The sequence below is a fragment of the Kogia breviceps genome, chromosome 1, assembly GCF_026419965.1.
Source record: "Kogia breviceps isolate mKogBre1 chromosome 1, mKogBre1 haplotype 1, whole genome shotgun sequence".
Lineage (NCBI taxonomy): Eukaryota > Metazoa > Chordata > Mammalia > Artiodactyla > Physeteridae > Kogia > Kogia breviceps.
The window spans coordinates 193,232,004-193,252,156 of record NC_081310.1 but is presented as its reverse complement, the minus strand read 5'-3'; the positions used below and the strand labels follow the sequence as shown (position 1 = coordinate 193,252,156).

Below are 20,153 nucleotides of genomic sequence, written 5' to 3'. Positions count from 1 at the left end.
TCTTGCTGTCCCTGATCTCATCCTGGAGGGCCCACGTTCTGGATGGACCCTCGAGCTGGTGCCCATCCCCCTTCTGTACCCCACTGCACGCCAGCAGAACGTCCTGAGCTGGGTGTCCCTGCGCTCGCTCACGTGCCTTCTTTCTCTTGCAGCGCAATGTCCCTGCTCTTCTCTCGATGCAACTCCATCATCACAGTCAAGAAAGATAAGAGACACATGGCTGAAGTGAATGCTTCCCCGCTCAAGCACTTTGTCACCGCCAAGAAGAAGATCAATGGCATTTTTGAGCAGCTGGGGGCCTACATCCAGGAGAGCGCCACCTTCCTTGAAGGTGAGACAGGCGACCCAGTCAGCCAGGCCCACTCCTGTGTCAGCCTCAATATTTAGGTGGCGGGATTGGGGGATGGGGAGGTACAGCCCTGCCCTTGAGGAGCTCAAGACCAGGTGGGTTGTCACCTTCAGGGGTGCTCTGCTCTTGGAAGCATGTGGAATTGCACTCCGGGGAGATTGGGCCGGGAAAACAAGGGACCTATCATTGAAGAATTCTACGAACTCTGTTCCATTTAGTCACGAGGGGTAGGTGAATCGTATCCTCATCTAAGAGACAAGCAGATTGAGGTTTTGAGAGTTGTTTGATACCTTGTCAGTGACACAGCGGCCTTTTCCCGGGCGTCTCTGACTCCAAAGCCCAGGTGTTTTCCTCGGCCCGGCCTGGCTGCCGTCAGTCTGGTCGCTGTCCTGGTGTTGGTTGCTCCTGACCAGGGTGTTCTCTCACTGGTATTTTTAGACAACAGGACTATGAATAAGAAACTTGTGTCACCAGTACCTTTTCCTCTAGTTACTAATTCGAGCCCAACCTCTAATCCCTGCTCTGTCAGCAGAGAAGGACTGGTTCCCAGGGCTCCACTAGATCTGAGCGCCAGCTCCAGCTACTGGCTTCTCAGACTCCCTCTCTAGGAGGCACACCTTGGCTCCAGGTCCTGGGATTGTCAGTGAAGACCCAGTAGCTGAATCTTATCTGTCCTTGGTTTCCTCATTTGTGAAAGAGGGGCTCGGGTGAGACCAGGGGTTTCTAAAGTCTAGTCTGCAGAACCCTAAAAGTTCAATGGGAATGCCCCTGGGACACACTGCTCTCCACTGTCTGCTTTCCACCGGAGCACCTCGGCTTCTGCTTGGCTTACATGTCAGGCTGCTACTTTAGGCTCCCTTTAAAGAAAGGAAATAGGGCTTCCCTGGTGGCGCAGTGGTTGAGAGTCCGCCTGCCGATGCAGGGGACACGGGTTCGTGCCCCGGTCCGGGAGGATCCCACATGCCGCGGAGCGGCTGGGCCCGTGAGCCGTGGCCGCTGAGCCTGCGCGTCCGCAGCCTGTGCCCCGCAACGGGAGAGGCCGCAACAGTGAGAGGCCCGCGTACCGCAAAAAAAACAAAAAACAAAAAACAAAAAACAACCAAACAAAAACGAAAGGAAAGAGTTCCAGTACTATGGTGTAAATGTTTGTCCCTCCATGTTCACGTGTTGGAATCCTGAGGCCCCCAGTGTTGGTGTTAGGAGGTCGGGCCTTTGGGAGGGGATTATGTCATGAGGGTGGAGCCCTCATGAATGAGATTAGTGCTCTTATAAAGGAGACCCCACAAAGCTCCCTCGCCCCCTTCCGCCACGTGAGGACACAACAAGAAATCTGCCACCTGGAAGAGGGCCCTCACCTGACCAGGTTGGCACCCTGATCTGAGACTTCCAGCCACCTGCACCGTGAGCAGTACATTTCTGTTGTGTCTAAGCCACCCAGTCGTGGTATTTTGTTCGCGCAGCCCGAATGGACTCTTTATGCCCTGCCCTCCGCGTGGTGCTTGAAGCAAGAGAGGCGTTCCCAAAGTATCTGTTAAATTTAAAAATTTGAATTTCAAGGTTATAAGGTTGGTGGTTGTAATTATTCCAGTTTATTATCTGTTTGTTTAGCAGTAGTCGTGGTGTGCCTGGCCCTGTGCCTGCAGAGGTGGGACAGACCAGGCCCCTGTCCCGCTGGAGCCCAGACTAACCCTCTGTGATGCTCTGACTCACTCAGCTGGTTCTGTGGACGAACACGTGCTTAATAATGAAGGTGTTTATGTGATGGCATCAGGAGTGGGCGTTTTGGTTTCTCTTTTTGTGAAAATATGAAGCCTCTCGTATTGGTGGACTAGCAGGGAAAGTGCTGGAGCGATCCTGAGATGTATTTGGGATTGTCCTGGCTAGGGAAGGGGATGGCTACTGCCTTGGGACTGTTCTTTAAAGGGCAGGTAACAAGAGCTTGTTGGTCTACTGACTGTTTCTTTTAAATGTCGCCACAGGCTTAAGAGCCAGCTTCCTCTGGGGCGCATTCCAAAGGCCACACCCAGGTGCCCACATAAGGGAAGAATGTTGATGGGTCTGAGTAGGGGGTGACCATTGGATGTGGGGAGGTCTTGTTGGTTTGCTCACTTCCTTTCATGGCAACAGCTGCAGGGGAAACTCACTGGGCATCTCTGAAATGCGCTGGTCGTGTTCTGAATGCTGTGGGAGTGCTCTCAGTGCTGGGGCCTATCAGCCCAGTGGTTCACAAGTGCCTTAGTCTGTTTGGGAGGCTGTAACAGAAATACCATAGACTGGGTGGCTTGTAAACAACAAAAATTTGTTTCTCACAGTTCGGGAGGCTGGGAAGCCCAAGATCAAGGTATTGGCAGATTTGGTGTCTGGCGAGGGCCAGCTTCCTAGACTGCTGTCTTTTCTCTGTATCATCACATGGAACCACACGGCAGGAGGGGCTGGCTAGCTCTTTGGGGCTCTTTTGTAAGGGCACTAATCCCAGGCATGGGGTCGCCATCTCTCTATGCAGCTGACTCTCGAATAACATGAGTCTGAACTGCGCGGATCCACTTATGTGTGCGTTGTTTTCAGTAGCAAATACTGTATAGTAGTACAGAATCCGTGGGTGAATCTGTGCATGCAGAACCGTGGATACGGAGGGCTGACTAAATCACATGCTGAGTTTTGACTGTGCGGAGAGTCGGCGCCCTAAGCCCCGTATTGTCCAAGGGTCAGCTGTACCGTCAAACCGTCATCACACGGGGGCACATAAGCATTTAGCCCATCGCAGCAAGAGCGTGCTGAGGGGCAAGCGCCCGTCTGCTGTCCGGCCAGCTCATGACCTTCCTCGTGCAAGCACTAGACGGGGTGGGGTCCGGGTCCTGCTCAGCTGCTCCCACATCTGCCAGAGTGTGTTACCCACCTGCCTGTCAGGGCCTGGGAGGAGGCAGCGCGGCGATCCTAGTACCTGTTTGCTTAGCGAGAGCTGTGCACCTGCCGAGCGCTGCGTGCTGGGGTCAGACAGCCTGGCCCTCACGTGGTAGGTGGTGCAGACAGGTGAGCTAGGCAGTTACCCTGTGGTGAGATAAGGGCTAAGATAGGAGAAGTACAGGGTGCTGTGGGAGCATAAACAAGGGGACCTGACTCAGGGGTGGTCAGGGCAGGCTAAGTGGGAAAGAGCCAGGCACCCCGAGGCGGTGCGTTAGTTCTTCAGGGTGGGGGAGGGGCGTGGGGAAGCACTGAGCAAAGCCCACGGCAGTGGCGAGCGTGGGGACGTGGTGAGGCAGCATGCGAGGCAGCGGGTGCCCAAGACCTGGCTGGAGCAGTGAGCGGGGCCGGAACAGGCAGGGCCTCGTGGAGGTGCACCGGGACCCGGTCCCAGTCCCAGCTCCGCCATCTGCTAACTCTGATGGGCACGTGCCGTAGATTAAATGAGACCGTATTTGAAAAGCGATCGGGGCTTCCCTGGTGGCGCAGTGGTTAAGAACCCACCTGCCAATACAGCGGACATGGGTTCGAGCCCTGATCCAGGAAGACCCCGCATGCCACGGAGCACCTAAGCCCCTGAGCCACAACTACTGAGCCTGGGCTCTAGAGCCCGTGAGCCACAACTACTGAAGCCAGCGCGCCTAGAGCCCGCGCTCCGCAACAACAGAAGCCACCGCAATGAGGAGCCCGCGCACCGCAACGAAGAGCAGCCCCCGTTCACCGCAACTAGAGAAAAGCCCGCGCGCAGCAACAGACCCAACACAGCCAAAAATAAATAAATAAAAATTTTAAAAAAGTGATCAGAGGGCTTCCCTGGTGGTGCAGTGGTTGCGAGTCCGCCTGCCGAGGCAGGGGACACGGGTTCGTGCCCCAATCTGGGAAGATCCCACATGCCGCGGAGTGGCTGGGCCCATGAGCCGTGGCCGCTGAGCCTGCGCGTCCGGAGCCTGTGCTCCGCAACAGTGAGAGGCCTGTGTACCACAAAAAAAAAAAAAAAAAAAGTGATCAGAACAGTGTGTGGCATATAGTGAGAACTTGGTAAGTATTTGTTAAGTAAAAAACATACAACTTCATTAGGTACCTGCCCCCATTCTTAGCGATTTTGTGTTTTAATCCATTTAATTCTTTCACTAGTCACATGAAGTAGGTACTGTTGTCTGTGTTTTAAGGGTGAGGAAACTAAGACCAGGAAGGTTCATTTGCCTGGGGTCACAGAGAGCCAGGAAGAGGTAAGAACCAGCACTACCAAGGATCGAACCCACACCCCCTGCAGTGGAAGCTTGGAGTCTCAACCACTGGACCTCCGGGGAAGTCCCCCGAGCCGTGTTCTTAACTGCACCGCGGCCCGCAGTAGGGAGTAGCAGGGAGCCGTGGTGGTGGACTCTGCCTTCCAGACTTGTGACTGTGAAACTCTGTCCGTGGGGTGAGCCATTTTCAATCTCCATCTGCAGACACCTACAGGAATGCGGAACTGGACCCTGTTACGACAGAAGAACAGGTTCTGGACGTCAGAGGTTACCTGTCCAAAGTGAGGGGCATCAGCGAGGTGCTGGCCCGGCGGCACATGAAAGTGGCTTTTTTTGGCCGGTGAGTCTCAAACCCCTCATACCTTCTTTCTTCCCAGCTGTGGGCAGGCAGGGAGGCAGGCGCTTTGTGTGGGATCACAGCCTGAGGGCCCCAAGGCAGAGAAGCAGCTGGCATGCTTCAGAGTTCAGTACTCTCCTTCTTATTTCTTTATTTTTAACTGTGGTTAAATACACATAACGTAAAATTTACCATCGTAACCATTCTTAAGTGTACGGTTCAGTTTTGTTAAATACATTCACGTTGTTGTACAGCCATCACCACCGTCCATCTCCAGAACTTCTTCCCCTTGGAAAATTGAAACTCTGCCCATTAAGTAACAACTCCCGTTCCCCTCTCCCCACCCCCCTGGCAACCAGCATCCTCCTTCCTGTCTCTATGAGCCTGACTACTTGGGGTGCCTCAGGTAACTGGGATCACACAGTATTTGTCTTGTTGTGACTGGCTTCTTTCACTCAGCATAATGTCCTCTAGAATCATCCATGTTGCAGCATTTGTCAGAATACCTTCCTTTTTAAGGCTGAGCAGTATTCCATTGTATGTATAGACCATATCGTGTTTATCCATTCATCCATGATGGACACTTGTTGCTTCCACTTTTTGGCTATTGTGAATAATGCTGCTATGAACGTGGGTGTACAAATATCTGTTTGAGACCCTGCTTTCAACTCTTTTGGGAATATACCCAGAGGTGGAATTGCTGGACCATATGATCATTCTGTTTTAAAAACAATTTTTTTTGGCCGCGCTGCACGGCATGCAGGCATGCAGGATCTTAGTTCCCCGACCAGCGATTGAACCCCTGCCAACCTGTGCCCCCTGTGGTGGAAGCTCAGAGTCCTAACCACTGGACTGCCAGGGAAGTCCCCTGTTTTTAATTTTTTGAGGAACTACCCACCATATTGTTTTCTATAGCAACTGCACCATTTTAATGCCTACCAGCAGTGCACAAGGGTTCCAGTTTTTCCATATCCTCCCAATACTTGTTTTGTGTTTTGGTTTTTTTGTGTGTGTGTGTGGTACTTGGGCCTCTCCCGTTGCGGAGCATGGGCTCCGGACACGCAGGCTCAGCGGCCATGGCTCACGGGCCCAGCCGCTCCACGGCATGTGGGATCTTCCTGGACCGGGGCACGAACCCGTGTCCCCTGCATCGGCAGGCGGATTCTCAACCACTGCGCCACCAGGGAAGCCCATGTTTTCTGTTTTTTTGATAGTAGCCATCCTAAAGGGTGTGAGGCAGTATCTCTTGTAGTTTCGGTTTGCATTTCCCTAGTGATTAGTGATGTTGAGCATCTTTTCATGTGTTAGTTGGCCATTTGTATATCTTCGTCGGAGAAATGTCTATTCAAGTCCTTTGCCCACTTTTAGATTGGGGTTTTTTTATGTCATTTTAGTGGTGTTTTTTTGTTTTTTGTTTTTGAGTTGTAGGAGTTCTGGATTTAATTCCTTATCAGACATATGACTTGGAAATATTTTCTCTCATTCTATAGGTCGCCTTTTCACTCTGCTGTGTCCTGTGATGCACAGAAGTATTTTATTTGGATATAGTCCAATTTATGTATAGATTTTGCCTATACTTTTGATGTCATATCTAAGAAATTGCCAAACCCAGTGTCATGAGGCTCTTCCCCTATGTTTTCTTCTAAGTGCTTTATACTTTTAGCCCTCAAATATCCTTCTTGTTACACTTTGAGGTCTGGTAGGCACCTCTGGAATGTTTGCTACAGTACCAAGGACTTCTCCAGTTCTTGGTGGGCACTGGCTGGGTGGCCTACACAGTGAACTCAGTTCTGACACGCTGCCTGGAGGTGGTGGCAGACCCCCCAGGTTAAGAGCCCCGTCCCTCAAGACGCCCCCGCTTCAGGTGCCATTTGGAAACCTGGGCGTCTGACCCACTGGCTGTAGATCAGAGGTTCCCACGACCTCCTCCTCTTAATTTGCTAGAGTGGCTCACAGAGTCAGGGAAACATTTATTTACCTTTACTGGTTAGTATATGAATGTGGGATACTGTACGGGATACAGGTGAAGAGGTGCACAGGGTGAGGTCTGGGAGGGTCCTGAGCATGGCAGCTTCTGTCCCTGCGGAACTGAGGTGCACTGCCTTCCGCCCCGAAGCTCGTCAGTTCTCATTGTTCAAGAGATTTGGGGACTTCCCTGGTGGCGCAGTGGTTGAGAGTCCGCCTGCCGAGGCAGGGGACACGGGTTCGTGCCCCGGTCCCGGAAGATCCCACGTGCCTCGGAGCAGCTGGGCCCGTGAGCCATGGCCGCTGAGCCTGCGCGTCCAGAGCCTGTGCTCCGCAACGGGAGAGGCCGCAGCAGTGAGAGGCCTGCGAACTGAAAAAAAAAAAAAAAAAAAGAGAGAGATTTGGTGGAGCTTAATCCACAGCGCCCTCCTTCCTTTTCCTGGAGGCCAGTGGGTGGGGCTGAAAGTCCCAACCCTCTTATCACTTGGCCTTGCTGGTGACCAGCCCATCTTGAGGCTGCCTGGGGGCCCCACCTGAGTCACCTCACTAGCATAAACAGGTGTGCCCATCAGGGGCTCCTTATGAGTAGCTAAAGACGCTCCTACCACTCAGGAAATTCCAAGGGTTTTTTAGGAGCTCTGTGCCAGGAACTGGGGACAAAGACGGAACGTATTTCTTGTCATACCACAGCACCTTTAAAAAAAGTGAAGCCCAATACAGGAAAAAATAAAAGACAGCCAGGCGGTTGGATGCTGTGCGCACAGTGGTAGCCTGAGGAACTGGCGCTCTGCCACCCCTGCCCCTAATCACCTCAGGGGTGGCCCTCGGACCCCTGGGCTGTCATTTTGCGTCCTCCCCTCAGAGCTGTGGCCCTGGCTTTGGTGAGCTGGCGAGATGAGTCTGCAGAGTAGAGCTGTTTTCAAGAACCAGAATGTCGGAAAGGGGTGTGATGGGCAGGACTGCTACAGTAATCTGCCCTGTAGCAGGCGCTTATCAGCGGGGACCGACAGGTGGGGCTTCGCGTTTGGGAGGAGCATGATGGGAGAAGAGCAGCAAAATCGGCCTTTTGTAGAAAACCGGGGACTTTGGGGTCATTCAGCTGAGGTCACTTAGACTGAGGAAGACACCCTGGGGGTGAGTCAGTGGTTCCAAGTAGAAGAGGAGGAGTGGGTTATCCCTCGGAGTCAGACAGGTCATCTCCAGAGTGATGCTGAGAGCCTCAGGCTCGGTGGTGGGGCTCCCTTGAGGGCAGAGAGCGTCTGCGTGCCAGCGCCACACCGAGGGAGCCCCTTGTAGGCTGGTTTGCCGTGGTGAACCAGGAGCACGTCACAGACGTGGGTCATGGGTGTCTGTCCAGCATTTTCATAAACACAGAGAGCCCTCTCTGCCTGTCTGGGCACACGCATCACTGTGGAGGACAAGACTTTGGACTTGCAGGCTGTAACTTCTTAGTGGCGGCCTGAGACGCAGATAGCGGTAGCTGCACTGACAGCCAGGGTTCCCTCGTAGGACGAGCAACGGGAAGAGCACTGTGATCAATGCCATGCTCTGGGACAAAGTGCTGCCCTCCGGGATCGGCCACACCACCAACTGCTTCCTGCGGGTGGAGGGCACAGATGGCCACGAGGCCTTCCTCCTCACGGAGGGCTCGGAGGAGAAGAGGAACATCAAGGTGAGGGGACGGCGCCGGCCTGGCTTTCAGCCCTGGGCAGGCTGGTGGGTTAAATCCGGGCGGAGGCCAACCAGCGCATCCACTGTGCCAGGACCACTGGAAGCTCTAAGGAGAAGGCAGTGCCCTCCACTGCTGTGGAGTCTGGGAGGCCCTGTCCTCGCCTGGCTGCTTGGGAGTCGCGAGAGCCCCAGGGAGGGTCTGAAAGCCGGAGCGCCTGAAGTCCGGATTCACAGTCCTTGTGAGTTGCTGGGCAGGCGTTTTCTCTTTGTGATGAAGAGCGTATGTGCCCTGTTCTTCGGCGTGTGGCCACAGAGCGATCCCTGCATCTGCTCTGTGGTTCTGACACATCAGCTCGGGGCTTGCGTGTTTTCATTTTTCTGAGAGCCAGCTGCATTCTCGGTTGGGGCCAGGTGCTCATTTTGGTTCATAAGGGATTAACTAATGCAGAAAACCCTCAGCTTTAGGCCAGCATCCAAGAAAGAAACTCAGAAGAGGAGTGAAGGCTAGTTGATTCTTCTTGACAGCTCCCAGCTCTTGACTTTTTATGTGTGAAATGAAAGAAGAAGGGTTAGCAGGTCGGGCAGCGGCCTCAGGCCATCGTGCTGTGGCCGCATGGCACTGGAAATCTCCAGGCTGGAGGCTCCTGCTCAGCCCTGATCTTTCTTTCCCTTCTCCCCCATCAGACCGTGAACCAGCTGGCCCATGCCCTTCACCAGGACGAGCAGCTGCATGCCGGCAGCCTGGTGAGTGTGATGTGGCCCAACTCCAAGTGCCCGCTTCTCAAAGATGACCTTGTACTAATGGACAGGTAAGAGGGAAGGTGCCTCCCCAGGAGGTCCAAACGGGGAGGGCGCCAGGTTTCCGCTTCTGGACCATCCAGGCCAGGGTCCCCTAGGTCCTGTTGTTGCTCTGCTTAAGTATGTTGCTTTTCAAACTGGCTCAACCAAATCTTCCTGCCTCTTGGATTTCCTCCAGGGTCTGGTTCCTGTATCCCTGGGCAGGTGTCAGGGCCCTGAAGAGGTCCCAGTGATGGTCTGTAAAGAGGGATAGGGAGGATGCTCGAAATTTGGGAAGGTTCTCAGCCTCAACCCAACATTAGTGTGTTTATTGGGGGCGGGGGGGGTGGTGGAGCTTGCGGTGGTGAGGTCCATGTTGTATTTTATTTTTCTCAAAGGAACACTTTGCTCCTGCTTTGTGGACAGGCTGTAACTATACCAAGAAGTGTGATACTAGGGTGCTTGCCAGACTCACATAAATACAGAACTTCACCTTAATTGTATACCCCCAAAGTAAAATTCAGACCATTCGGTTTTTATAAAAGTGATAGATGCGTATGGCAAAAACCACGTTTTCAGACAGTCTGGAAGGATATGAGATGAAAAGTAAAAATCCCTCCAATAAGGGCCAGGCCCAATTTCTCTCCCTCCTGTAGCTTTCTCCTCCTTTGCCTGGCTGCCTCAGGTCTGTTCAGAGCAGGAAGAATGGGGCCCATGGTCTGTGTGTCCGGTGACAGTTTATCCTTGTCACCTCCAGCCCTGGCATCGATGTCACCACAGAGCTGGACAGCTGGATTGACAAGTTTTGCCTGGACGCCGACGTGTTCGTGCTGGTGGCCAACTCAGAGTCCACTTTGATGCAGACGGTAACCCCTCTTCCGCCTTTTCCCACACTCCGAGGGCCCAGCTGAGCGGGCGGGCCGGCAGGGCCTCGGCTGGCACGGCTCCTCGCCCACTGAGGTCTCCCCCGCATCCAGGAAAAGCAGTTCTTCCACAAGGTGAGCGAGCGCTTGTCCCGCCCTAACATCTTCATCCTGAACAACCGCTGGGATGCGTCCGCCTCGGAGCCCGAGTACATGGAGGAGGTGGGTGCCTCGTTACCCAGCACTTTGGGGAATTGCCACCCCATGTGTCTACCCAGGCCTTCTTCATGCTCTCCCAGGCCACATTCCTGAATGAATTTCAGCACCAAAGAAGTCCCGGGTGTTCCTTGGGGTCGCCGATGGCTTTAAAAATACCCCTTCATGGGAGTTCCCTGGAGGTCCAGTGGTTAGGACTTAGTGCTTTCCCAGCTGAGGCCGCAGGTTCAATCCCTGGTCAGGGAACTAAGATCCCACAAGCCGTCCAGTGTGGCAAAAACAAAACCAAACAAAACCAAAATGAAAAAACAAAAACAACTCTTTGGGACTTTCCTGGAGGTCCAGTGGTTAAGAATCCGTGCTTCCACTGCAGGGAGCACGGGTTCAATCCCTGGTCCGGGAACTAAGATCCTGCCTGCTGTGTGGTGCAGCAAAAAAAAAACAAAACAAAACACAACAGCAACAAAACACAAACCCTTCACTTCTCCCTTTCGCTTTCCCGGACCCCTCCACTCTTCAGAAGGCTTTCTTCCAGATCTGAGAAGCACCCCTACCACGTTAGCTGCTGCACCCTTGCTTGCTCTCTTTCGTTCATAAAGAATTAATCATTCTAGAACAGGCTTAGCTTTAGAAAGACATCCAGGATAGAAGCTTAAAAGAGGAGTGAAGAATAATTGGTTCTCACTGACGGCTCAGAATGCTGTACTTTTTATGCATGAAATGAAAGAAAAAGGAGTAACAGGTGATGGGGGTGATGCTAAAGCGTGTAGTCAGCAGGCTGATGCTGGGCCGCGTGACTGGTAAATTCCCTAACCCCTCCGGGAAATCCTCACCTGTGGGTTGGATATACTAGAGCTGTTGAGAGGACGGAATCTGTGAACTTTGAGAAAAGGCCTGGCACATGGCAGGTGTCCGCAAGAGGCTGTCATCACTTTTACGTTCCAGCAGTAGAACCCTGGGGCTTCAGAGCGAGGAGGGATTTTGGGGTGCGGCCACTCACGTAATAAACGAGGCCCAGGGAAGACTCAGCTTGTCAGTACAGAGTCCAGGTGTAGGTTACCTGACCATTCCCCACCCCCACCCAGGTTCCTTTCCTTCTGGGGCGCCAAAGTGAGACACTCTGTAGGCTCTAACAAGGCAATTTGGGGCACATGTAAGCATTTCAGCTTGTTGATGCACCAGCTGTCTTTGACAGTCTGTACCCCAGGGAACCCCCGTGACATGAGTTCTGGGGAGCCTGGTGGCTGGAGAACAGATGGTGGGAGATGGTCGCTGCATGTGTGTTTGTACCTTTTGAATCCTGAGCTGTGTGAATGGATTATCTGTGTTTTAGGAAAGAAGCAGCTGGGGGCCGCGGGCTCTGTCAGGAGGGGCCCACCCGCACCCTGCCTGCTCACGTAACGCCCGTCTGTCTGCTTGGCCTCCAGGTACGGCGGCAGCACATGGAGCGCTGTACCGGCTTCCTGGTGGACGAGCTGGGCGTGGTGGATCGAGGCCAGGCTGGAGACCGCATCTTCTTTGTGTCTGCCAAGGAGGCGCTCAACGCCAGGATCCAGAAGGCCCAGGGCATGCCCGAAGGAGGTGACGATGGAACCAGCTTCCTGCTTTTCCCTAACACTGGAGTCGCTGGGTCTCATACTAAGTCAGCCAGTAGAAACGGTTCTGAGAACGAGGTGGTGAGAAGAGCCCTGAGTGAGAAGCTCTGGGCTGCGAGTTATTTCTGGACTAATGTGGTGCACTTCTCCTAGGGGGCGCTCTTGCAGAAGGCTTTCAAGTGAGGATGTTTGAGTTTCAGAATTTTGAGAGGAGATTTGAGGTGAGCACAAGCCTTTGATCCTGGTGTCTGGCGATTCTGTACCTCTCCGGCTCTTTCCAGCCGTGTCCCCGGCAGTGGATGCCAGAGCCTGGCCCTTGGCCGGCGGCCTCTGCCTCCCTCTGTGCCTCTTGTCCGTTCCAGGAGTGCATCTCCCAGTCGGCTGTGAAGACCAAGTTTGAGCAGCACACGGTCCGGGCCAAGCAGATCGCGGAGGCTGTTCGCCTCATCATGGACTCTCTGCACGTCGCGGCGCAGGAGCAGCGGTAAGAGCCCCGGAGGTGACAGGAGGGAGTGTGGCAGTGACCGCCTCACCCCTGCCTGGACCCGGCCCAGGGCCAGAGCCGGCCACCAGGTCGGAGTCTCAGGGTTCCCTCTGGGCCCCGTTCGAGCCACGAGGAGGCCGTGGGCCGTCTGTCTGTCCCACCTGGCCTGTGCAGCGAGGCTCCCCGCGAGCCCGCATTGGCAGCCTCGGCCCAGTGCTGCGCCGAGCGCTGCAGCCGCTCTCAGAGCCTGCAGCAGGACATGCTTCTTAAAAATACCTTCTTTTTGGAGAAATTGAAATATAGGAAAGTACAGAGAATAACATACCGTGCTCCCATTGCGCAGAATTGACAATATTTGCTTTATTTTTAAGTTAAAGACATACAGCAGAAACTAACATGACATTGTAAAGCAGTTCTACTCCAATAAAGGTGTTAAAAAACCCACAGGAACAACAGAGAAACCCTTTGATTGTTCAGCCCTGTCCCAGTGTCCCTCTGCCCACTGCTCAGAGGCGGCTGCCGTCATGAGTTTGGTGTGTGGTCCTGTCGTTCATGAAGCAGTGCTTTTTATGTAGGTTCTGAAGAATGCAGACTGTTGCTCTGCGGGGGCTTTAAATGTACAGCTAGAGGATCGTGCCGCACCTGGCTTCTCTTCGCGCTCAGCGTCGTTTTTACCCTTTGTCCCTGTAGATACCTGTAGATGGAGTTTAGGACTATTAGCGGCTGTAGAGTAGTCCATTGTGAATGGACCTCATTTGCCTGTAGATTGATCTTTAGGTTTCATTAGTTTGCCATTGCAAACCCTGCTGCAGTGGATGGCAGTCTGTGTGTCCACCTGTGCACATCTGCAAGAGTCTGTGTAGCATTAATTCCTGGAGGTGGACCGTTTCCTCTTAGGGTATATGCATTTCCGTTTTGCCCAGTTTTACCTGTGGCCTTCTGACATCTGAGCCCATCCGAGGTTCCACTAGCAGTGTGTGCTGGAACTCCCATTTCCCCGACGCCGTCAGAATCCAGACTTGGTGAATTTGGCCAGGCTTCTGGGTAGCGTAGTACCTCTTTTTTCTCTTTCTCGATTATACTAGTGATTTTTTTTCTATATTAATTGGCAGAACTTGTTCTAAAGCCCCTGAAAGCACCCTCCCCTGTCTGTCGCCACCACATCTTCCAAATTTGGAAAACTTGAGTGAGTTGTCAGCGCCATCTCTCCCTCATCCCTGGGAAGGGGACGAGCAGGCCTCCGGGGACGTGCGTGGAACTGCCAGGGTCACCCTGGGGCCCACACAGGCTTCCCCGCGTCACCTCTTGCTTCTCTGCTTAGCCGTGTGGGGACCCGCGTCTCGTAACCGGAGCTCATCGCTCTTTCAGGGTTTACTGCCTGGAGACGCGCGAAGAGCGGCAGGAGCGCCTGAGATTGATTGACAAGCAGCTGGAGCTCTTGGCGCAAGACTACAAACTGCGAATCAGGCAGATCACGGAGGGGGTCGAGAGGCAGGTGAGAGGCGGCAGGGGAAGCACTCTGGGGAGACTCGGGCTCCGCGTAGCGGCCGGGGGGCCAGAGGAGCGAAAGCGCACACATCCTATTCCCTGGGGGCCCCTCAGCCCTGGTCCAAGGACGCGGCGCCCCCCTTGGCTTGCTCTTCCTTCGCGTGAGCCCGGGCGAGGCCCCTCCCTGGGCGCGCTCCTCCGCATCTTACAGGAGTGTCTGGCCAGCCGGCCTCTCGCATCCCCTCTCCCTCAAAAACGTTAATTCCAAAGATCAGCTTAGGACCCTGCGTGGGTGAGGGGAAAGATACCCAGTGTGTTAGAGTCTGTTAGACTCTCTCCTGGTGCTGCAGAATTGAACCACGTCCCTCCTTGACGCTTACCAGCACGCTGCTTCTGCTGTAGGTGTCCACGGCGATGGCTGAGGAGATCCGGCGCCTCTCCGTGCTGGTGGACGAGTACCAGATGGACTTCCACCCTTCCCCAGTGGTCCTCAAGGTTTATAAGAATGTGAGTCATTCAGTGGCAGGCGCTCTGGGCAGGGGCTCCCCTTACTCCCTGTTGGCCGCTGGAAGAGATCACCAAGCAGACGGCGACTCAGCCCCCGCTGCTCTGGGTTAGGGCCCCTCAGCCGGGTACACGGGCCCCAGGCTCCCATGCGGCCTGCCTGCCGCCGTTGCCTTGTGGGCCTGGGCTGACCAGCCTCGGATTTCCCCGTCCCTGGGCTCCCCAGAGGGAACCGCTGGCAGAGGATGCCGCTTCCCTTCACCTCTCGCCTGGCTGCAGGAACTGCACCGCCATATAGAGGAAGGACTGGGCCGGAATATGTCAGACCGCTGCTCCACGGCCATCACCAGCTCCCTGCAGACCATGCAGCAAGAGATGATAGGTCAGTGCTGCGGGGGCCTCGGGACCTGGTCCCTGGGCTGCCCAAAGATCAGTTTCAGGCCAGTTTACAGAAGTAACCGCCTTTCCTTGTCTGTCACCTTTTATGATGAGTCAGCTCCATACCTTGGGGTTCTGGTCATGTGTCATGAGTTCATCCACACATAGACTTGGGAGGGGTTGGTGAGGGGGTGGGTGTCTTTTTTTTTTTTAATTTATCTTTGGCTGCGTTGGGTCTTCGTTGCTGCGCGCAGGCTTTCTCTAGTTGCGGCGAGCGGGGGCTGCTCTTTGTTCCGGTGCACGGGCTCCTCATTGCGGTGGCTTCTCTCGTTGTGGAGCACCGGCTCTAGGTGCGCGGGCTTCAGTAGTTGTGGCGCACAGGCTCTAGAGCGCAGGCTCAGTAGTTGTGGCGCACGGGCTTAGTTGCTCCGCGGCACGGGGAAGAGGGCTCGAACCCGTGTCCCTTGCATTGGCAGGCGGGTTCTTAAGCACTGCACCGCCGGGGGGTCCCCGTGAGGGTGTCTTGCGTTAACACATGGGACTAGCAGAGGCGGAGAGTTCGGCCTGCTCCTTAAATGCGCACGTTAGCCGCTGTGGAGCCTTGGTCTGCATCCCCCGGCCCCTGGCCCTCTGGGCCTCACCGTCGGCATCCTGGGCGGCTGCGAGCGTTCTGAGGCTCGGCCCCGGCGTGGCACGGGCCTGAGCTGCTGTGCTTTCTCCACGTTTCTGTTCCCGACAGACGGCTTGAAACCCCTCCTTCCTGTGTCTATGCGGAGTCAGATAGACTTGCTGGTCCCTCGGCAGTGCTTCTCCCTCAGCTACGACCTGAACTGCGACAAGCTGTGTGCCGACTTTCAGGAGGACATCGAGTTTCACTTTTCTCTCGGGTGGACCATGCTGGTGAACAGGTTCCTGGGCCCCAAGACCAGCCGCCGGGCCTTGATGGGCTACAACGACCAGGCAGGCGAAGCCCCGCACCCTCGGGCACCCAGGGAGGCCAGTCCGCTCCCCAGGCACACAGACTGTTCTGAAAGGGGCGCCCTGAGGTCACAGCCGTGGCACGTGGGCCACCACCACGGTCGGGTTTTTGCCACAAATCAACCTAGCTGTATCCTAAGCACTAATATTTGTGAAATTACAAACGCAAGCCGCATTTTTTTTTTTCTATTACACGTTCAGGTGAGCATGTAACTGTTACATATAGATGACCTGCCTGTCCACATACCGCCATTTTCACGTGTAGATGTTGAACCCCCCACCTCTGCACCATTGGCGTTACTGCCCGGGCTGCTCTCGGGCCACGCCCCACACCTGGGGGCCTGTGCTGAAGCGTTCCAGGGCGGCCACTGCTCCCGCCCGGTGGTACCCCCCACGGTGCTCACCTTTGGGCCGGCAGGTCTGTTAGGAGCTTAAATTCTTCTCTGCTACGTGTGAAGCTCCTTTTCCCTTTTGGACATTGAAGAGCCACTCCCCATGCCCCTGTTCTGGACCCTAGAATGAGAGGCTGGCCGGTATCTTCTTAGCCCCTCCTCATTTCTCTCTGCAGGTGCAGCGGCCCATGCCCCTGACCCCTGCCAACCCCAGCATGCCCCCACTGCCCCAGGGCTCCCTCACCCAGGAGGAGCTCATGGTTTCCATGGTCACCGGCCTGGCCTCCCTGACCTCCAGGACCTCCATGGGCATTCTCGTCGTTGGAGGAGTGGTCAGTGACAAGCCCTGCTCGGGAAGGGGGGTGCAGGTGGGGGGGAACGAGAGGCACAGTCTGGTGGGTGTCCCCGCATCGGCCCTGCACTTCACATCCGTGATGACTTTTTGCTGTGATCTCAGGAGCCGTGCAGCCTTAGCCCTTTAACATATATTTATTGACTTAAAATTGAAGTCTCACTCAACTAACGTGACGTTTAGGTTCCCGTTTTACAGAACATGGCTTGCCAAGGACACGCGGGTAGGATTTGAGCTCTGGCCCCATCTGACTCCAGGACCATATTCTTTCCCCTGTAGGGCCAATAGGGTAGGGAAGTGACCTGAGAAATTGACGAACCTGGGTTCTAGAGAGGTGGGTGTGACCAGGAGTTTCTCACTGGTAGGTGAGGAAACCGAGAGCAAAACTTGCGAGGGCTTGAGACAGAAAGAGGCCAGGCTGGGCCTTCAACCCTTGTCTCTCCAGCTACAGTTTGATTGCCCTTTCTTTCCGCCCCAAGGCCTGAGATCACAGGCTGCCTTCTTGATTACTGGGGTACTCAGCATGTCTTGACCCAAGACACACTGCAGCTAGAGTTATTTGTGCCTTGAATTTTCTTGATGATGTGGGAGAGTTCTCTTTGTCCCGGTCATTTGAGTTGTGGAGTGGTGGCAGAGCGTAACTGTGACAACACCGCCAGGAGTCGCCTTCTCCGCCTGTGAGACTCGGGCGGGCTGGAGCTGAGGCCCCTCCCTCCTGGCCTGTGGACGGCACAGGCTCTGGGCGGTTTTTCACAGATGGTGACCTGAGGAGCTGACACTTGACGGTTATGTAACCCTTTTTACAGTCAGTGTCTCATTTTACCCAAACATCCCTGAGAATTGGGTGGGGGCCATTATTCCTATTTTGGGAGGAAACAGGTGTAAACAGACTTGCCCAAGGTCACGCAGCCAAGGAAGAGCTTCACCCCAGAGCCTCGATTTCTGGCTCCAAGTCCGGTGCTCTTTGACTGTAACTGCACTGCCTCCAACCAGAGTGTTACAAACTAGAGCCAGCGGAGCCGTCCACCGAGGACCGACGTGCGGCATCCTGCTTGTCGGCGCCACCCGAACGGAGTGGCCGTCCAGAGCGCCCTAACGTTCACCTCCGAGGCCTCCCGTGCCTGGGCCTGGGCCTCTGGTGCTCACAGCCGCGGGGTGGGGGGGGGCCTTTGCGCAAGTCATGCTTGTGCCACACTAAGTTTCCCTCGTCTCCCGACTAGACGTGGTCCCTGCCCTTCTGGCCTCAGTGAGAGCAAGGAGGACATCGAAAGGAGTGTTCTCAGTAGAAGCACAAGGCTCTGTGAGGCGCTTGGGAAAGTCCTGGCTGAGAGGCTGGGCGGCGGGTGGCGGAGGGACCGTGCCCGCTGACCGCTGTGCCTCTGCAGGTGTGGAAGGCTGTGGGCTGGCGCCTCATCGCCCTCTCCCTCGGCCTCTATGGCCTCTTGTACGTCTACGAGCGTCTCACCTGGACCGCCAAGGCCAAGGAGAGGGCCTTCAAGCGCCAGTTTGTAGAGTACGCCAGCGAGAAGCTGCAGCTCATCATCAGCTATACCGGCTCCAATTGCAGCCACCAAGTCCAGCAGTGAGTGGCCCCGTCAGCCCCGAGGGGCCGGTGCCGGCCCCCGTGGTTCAGGACTGCCCTCTAGGTTTCCTCCTAACCTGGCCTGGAAACCACTGGGCCCTGAGCGCTGTCTGACTCTGGCGTTCAGCTGTGCAGTGCCAGCGTGGAGGCTAGGGATGGGGGAGGAGTCTCCAGGGACACCTTACGTCCTGGGCTGGGACCAAGTAGGCCTCTGGTCTGCCAAGGAAGGAAGACATGGGAAGACGAGGGGTGTTAACCTGTAGCCATCTTTTAAAGGTTACCTCAAAGGGCTTGGGTTGTGGGCGTAGCTTTGATGTTCTGAGCCACAGCCCATTCTTCATGGCGTATCTTAGGGCAGGTGGGAATGGATGGCTTGATCCGGGTGGTGGTCAGGAAGGTGCTGGCTGCCTGCCTTTTATTGCTATGTGGCAGGCCCTCTGCTAGGCATTTTGCACCTACCTCTTCATTTTCTCCCCGAGCCCTTTGAGGTAGACGTTTTTACTGGCACCTTGTTTTTCAAAATGAGGAAATTGAGATTTGAAGAGGAGTCATGTGTCTCCTGCACTCGACTGGTTAGCAGCGGGGCCGGGAGCTGAATCCCGGTCTCTTGTGCCCACACCGGGGCGTCTTGCTCTGTGCTCCTGGTTCTCACGCTGTGCTGATGCTGGTGCGTGTGGTGGCTGTGATGTCTGCCGTCTCAGCAGCGGGCGGGGACGATTCTGACAAACCAGGACAGGCGCAGGTGACAGATGGGCTGGCTGCTTCACCAGCGACGTGGCCTGGTTGATCCTGACTCTCCCCCCCACAGGGAACTGTCTGGGACCTTTGCTCATCTGTGCCAGCAAGTTGACGTCACCCGGGAGAACCTGGAGCAGGAAATCGCCGCCATGAACAAGAAAATCGAGGTTCTCGATTCACTTCAGAGCAAAGCCAAACTGCTCAGGTGAGGTTGGCCATGTGGCGGCAGAGGAAGCCTGGTCCCTGGGCTTACAGCTCACAGGCACGTCCTTAACCGCGGTGTCTCAGGCACTTGACACATGCTGTCCCATCTTCAGCGTCCCTTTAGGGACGTATCATCACCTTCACTTTATAAAATGGAAGATCGAGGCCTAGAGAGGTTAAGTAACTTACCTGGGATCCCACAGTAAGTGGTCAAGCCAGGAGCAGAAGAATCCAGGCGTGCTGGGCTCCAGCACTCTCTGACACCCCACACGTTGATCGGCCTTTATTGTCGGCGGGAACAGTGGGCTACGCCCGGCCCCCACTTGCCGCCATTCCACGGCGTGGCACATCGGCGCCCGTGTCCGCAGGGGAGCTGGCCAGGTGGCCAGTGACGGGGCAGAACCCGGCTCTGCGTAGGGTCCCTGTTGAAAGTCAGAGCTTCCAGCAGCAGGTTGCTGGGGAGAGGATGGGTCTCAGGAGTCAGGAGTCCTGGCACCGCCGTGTGGGCGAATCACCGCGCCTTCCTATGTCTCATTGCTTTCATCTGTAAAATGGAGTAAGGTTTCATGACACAGTCACAGAGCTGAGTGTCAAAGTGCTCTGCCGAAGTCCTCGGCCCACTCGGGCCGGGATAACAGCAGCACACGGGGACTCTGCTCTTCCTGGCCCCGCCCTGACGTCAGCACAGAGGGGAGCATCGGTGGGCCTCGCCCTCCCCGCCCACTGCCCGGGACAGCTGTGTTCTAGAGGCGCGCTGCTCATCCCCGGGGAGGCCTCACGCAGCGCGCGGGTTCGGGGCGGGCGTCTGCCGCTCGTCACCTGCAGCGACAGGGTGAGCCTGAAAGGGGCTGCGTGTGAGCAGCCCAGCCTCCTGTTGACAGGCGGGAAGACCGTGCTCCCGACAGTCCGGGGTCCCGGCGTGAAGCAAACACAGGGCCTGAGGGGCAGAGAAGCCTGATTCTATTTCCACCGCTGGTTATCGGTCGCGTGACCGTAGGAAGTTATTGAACCTCTCTGGGCCTCATTTTCCTCATCGGTGAAGTGGAGCTTATTGGAGGGACAGTGAGCAAGT

General features: G+C 55.4%; 1 protein-coding gene across 9 annotated transcripts in view; it reads left to right on the top strand.

The window, feature by feature from the left end:
* MFN2 (mitofusin 2) overlaps positions 1-20,153 on the top strand; it is a 28,462-nt gene that overhangs the window by 6,102 nt on the left and 2,207 nt on the right. For all 9 annotated transcript variants that reach the window (XM_059041822.2, XM_067017204.1, XM_067017194.1 and 6 more), the window contains 16 exons: positions 153-331; positions 4,762-4,897; positions 8,369-8,531; positions 9,215-9,339; positions 10,065-10,173; positions 10,285-10,392; positions 11,814-11,967; positions 12,135-12,202; positions 12,344-12,465; positions 13,834-13,960; positions 14,356-14,460; positions 14,737-14,839; positions 15,575-15,795; positions 16,382-16,537; positions 17,943-18,139; positions 18,948-19,082. In XM_059041822.2, coding sequence (XP_058897805.1) covers positions 157-331; positions 4,762-4,897; positions 8,369-8,531; positions 9,215-9,339; positions 10,065-10,173; positions 10,285-10,392; positions 11,814-11,967; positions 12,135-12,202; positions 12,344-12,465; positions 13,834-13,960; positions 14,356-14,460; positions 14,737-14,839; positions 15,575-15,795; positions 16,382-16,537; positions 17,943-18,139; positions 18,948-19,082 — 2,204 coding nt within the window. In that variant the 5' untranslated portion in view covers positions 153-156. The remainder of the gene's footprint in view (positions 1-152; positions 332-4,761; positions 4,898-8,368; positions 8,532-9,214; positions 9,340-10,064; positions 10,174-10,284; positions 10,393-11,813; positions 11,968-12,134; positions 12,203-12,343; positions 12,466-13,833; positions 13,961-14,355; positions 14,461-14,736; positions 14,840-15,574; positions 15,796-16,381; positions 16,538-17,942; positions 18,140-18,947; positions 19,083-20,153) is intronic.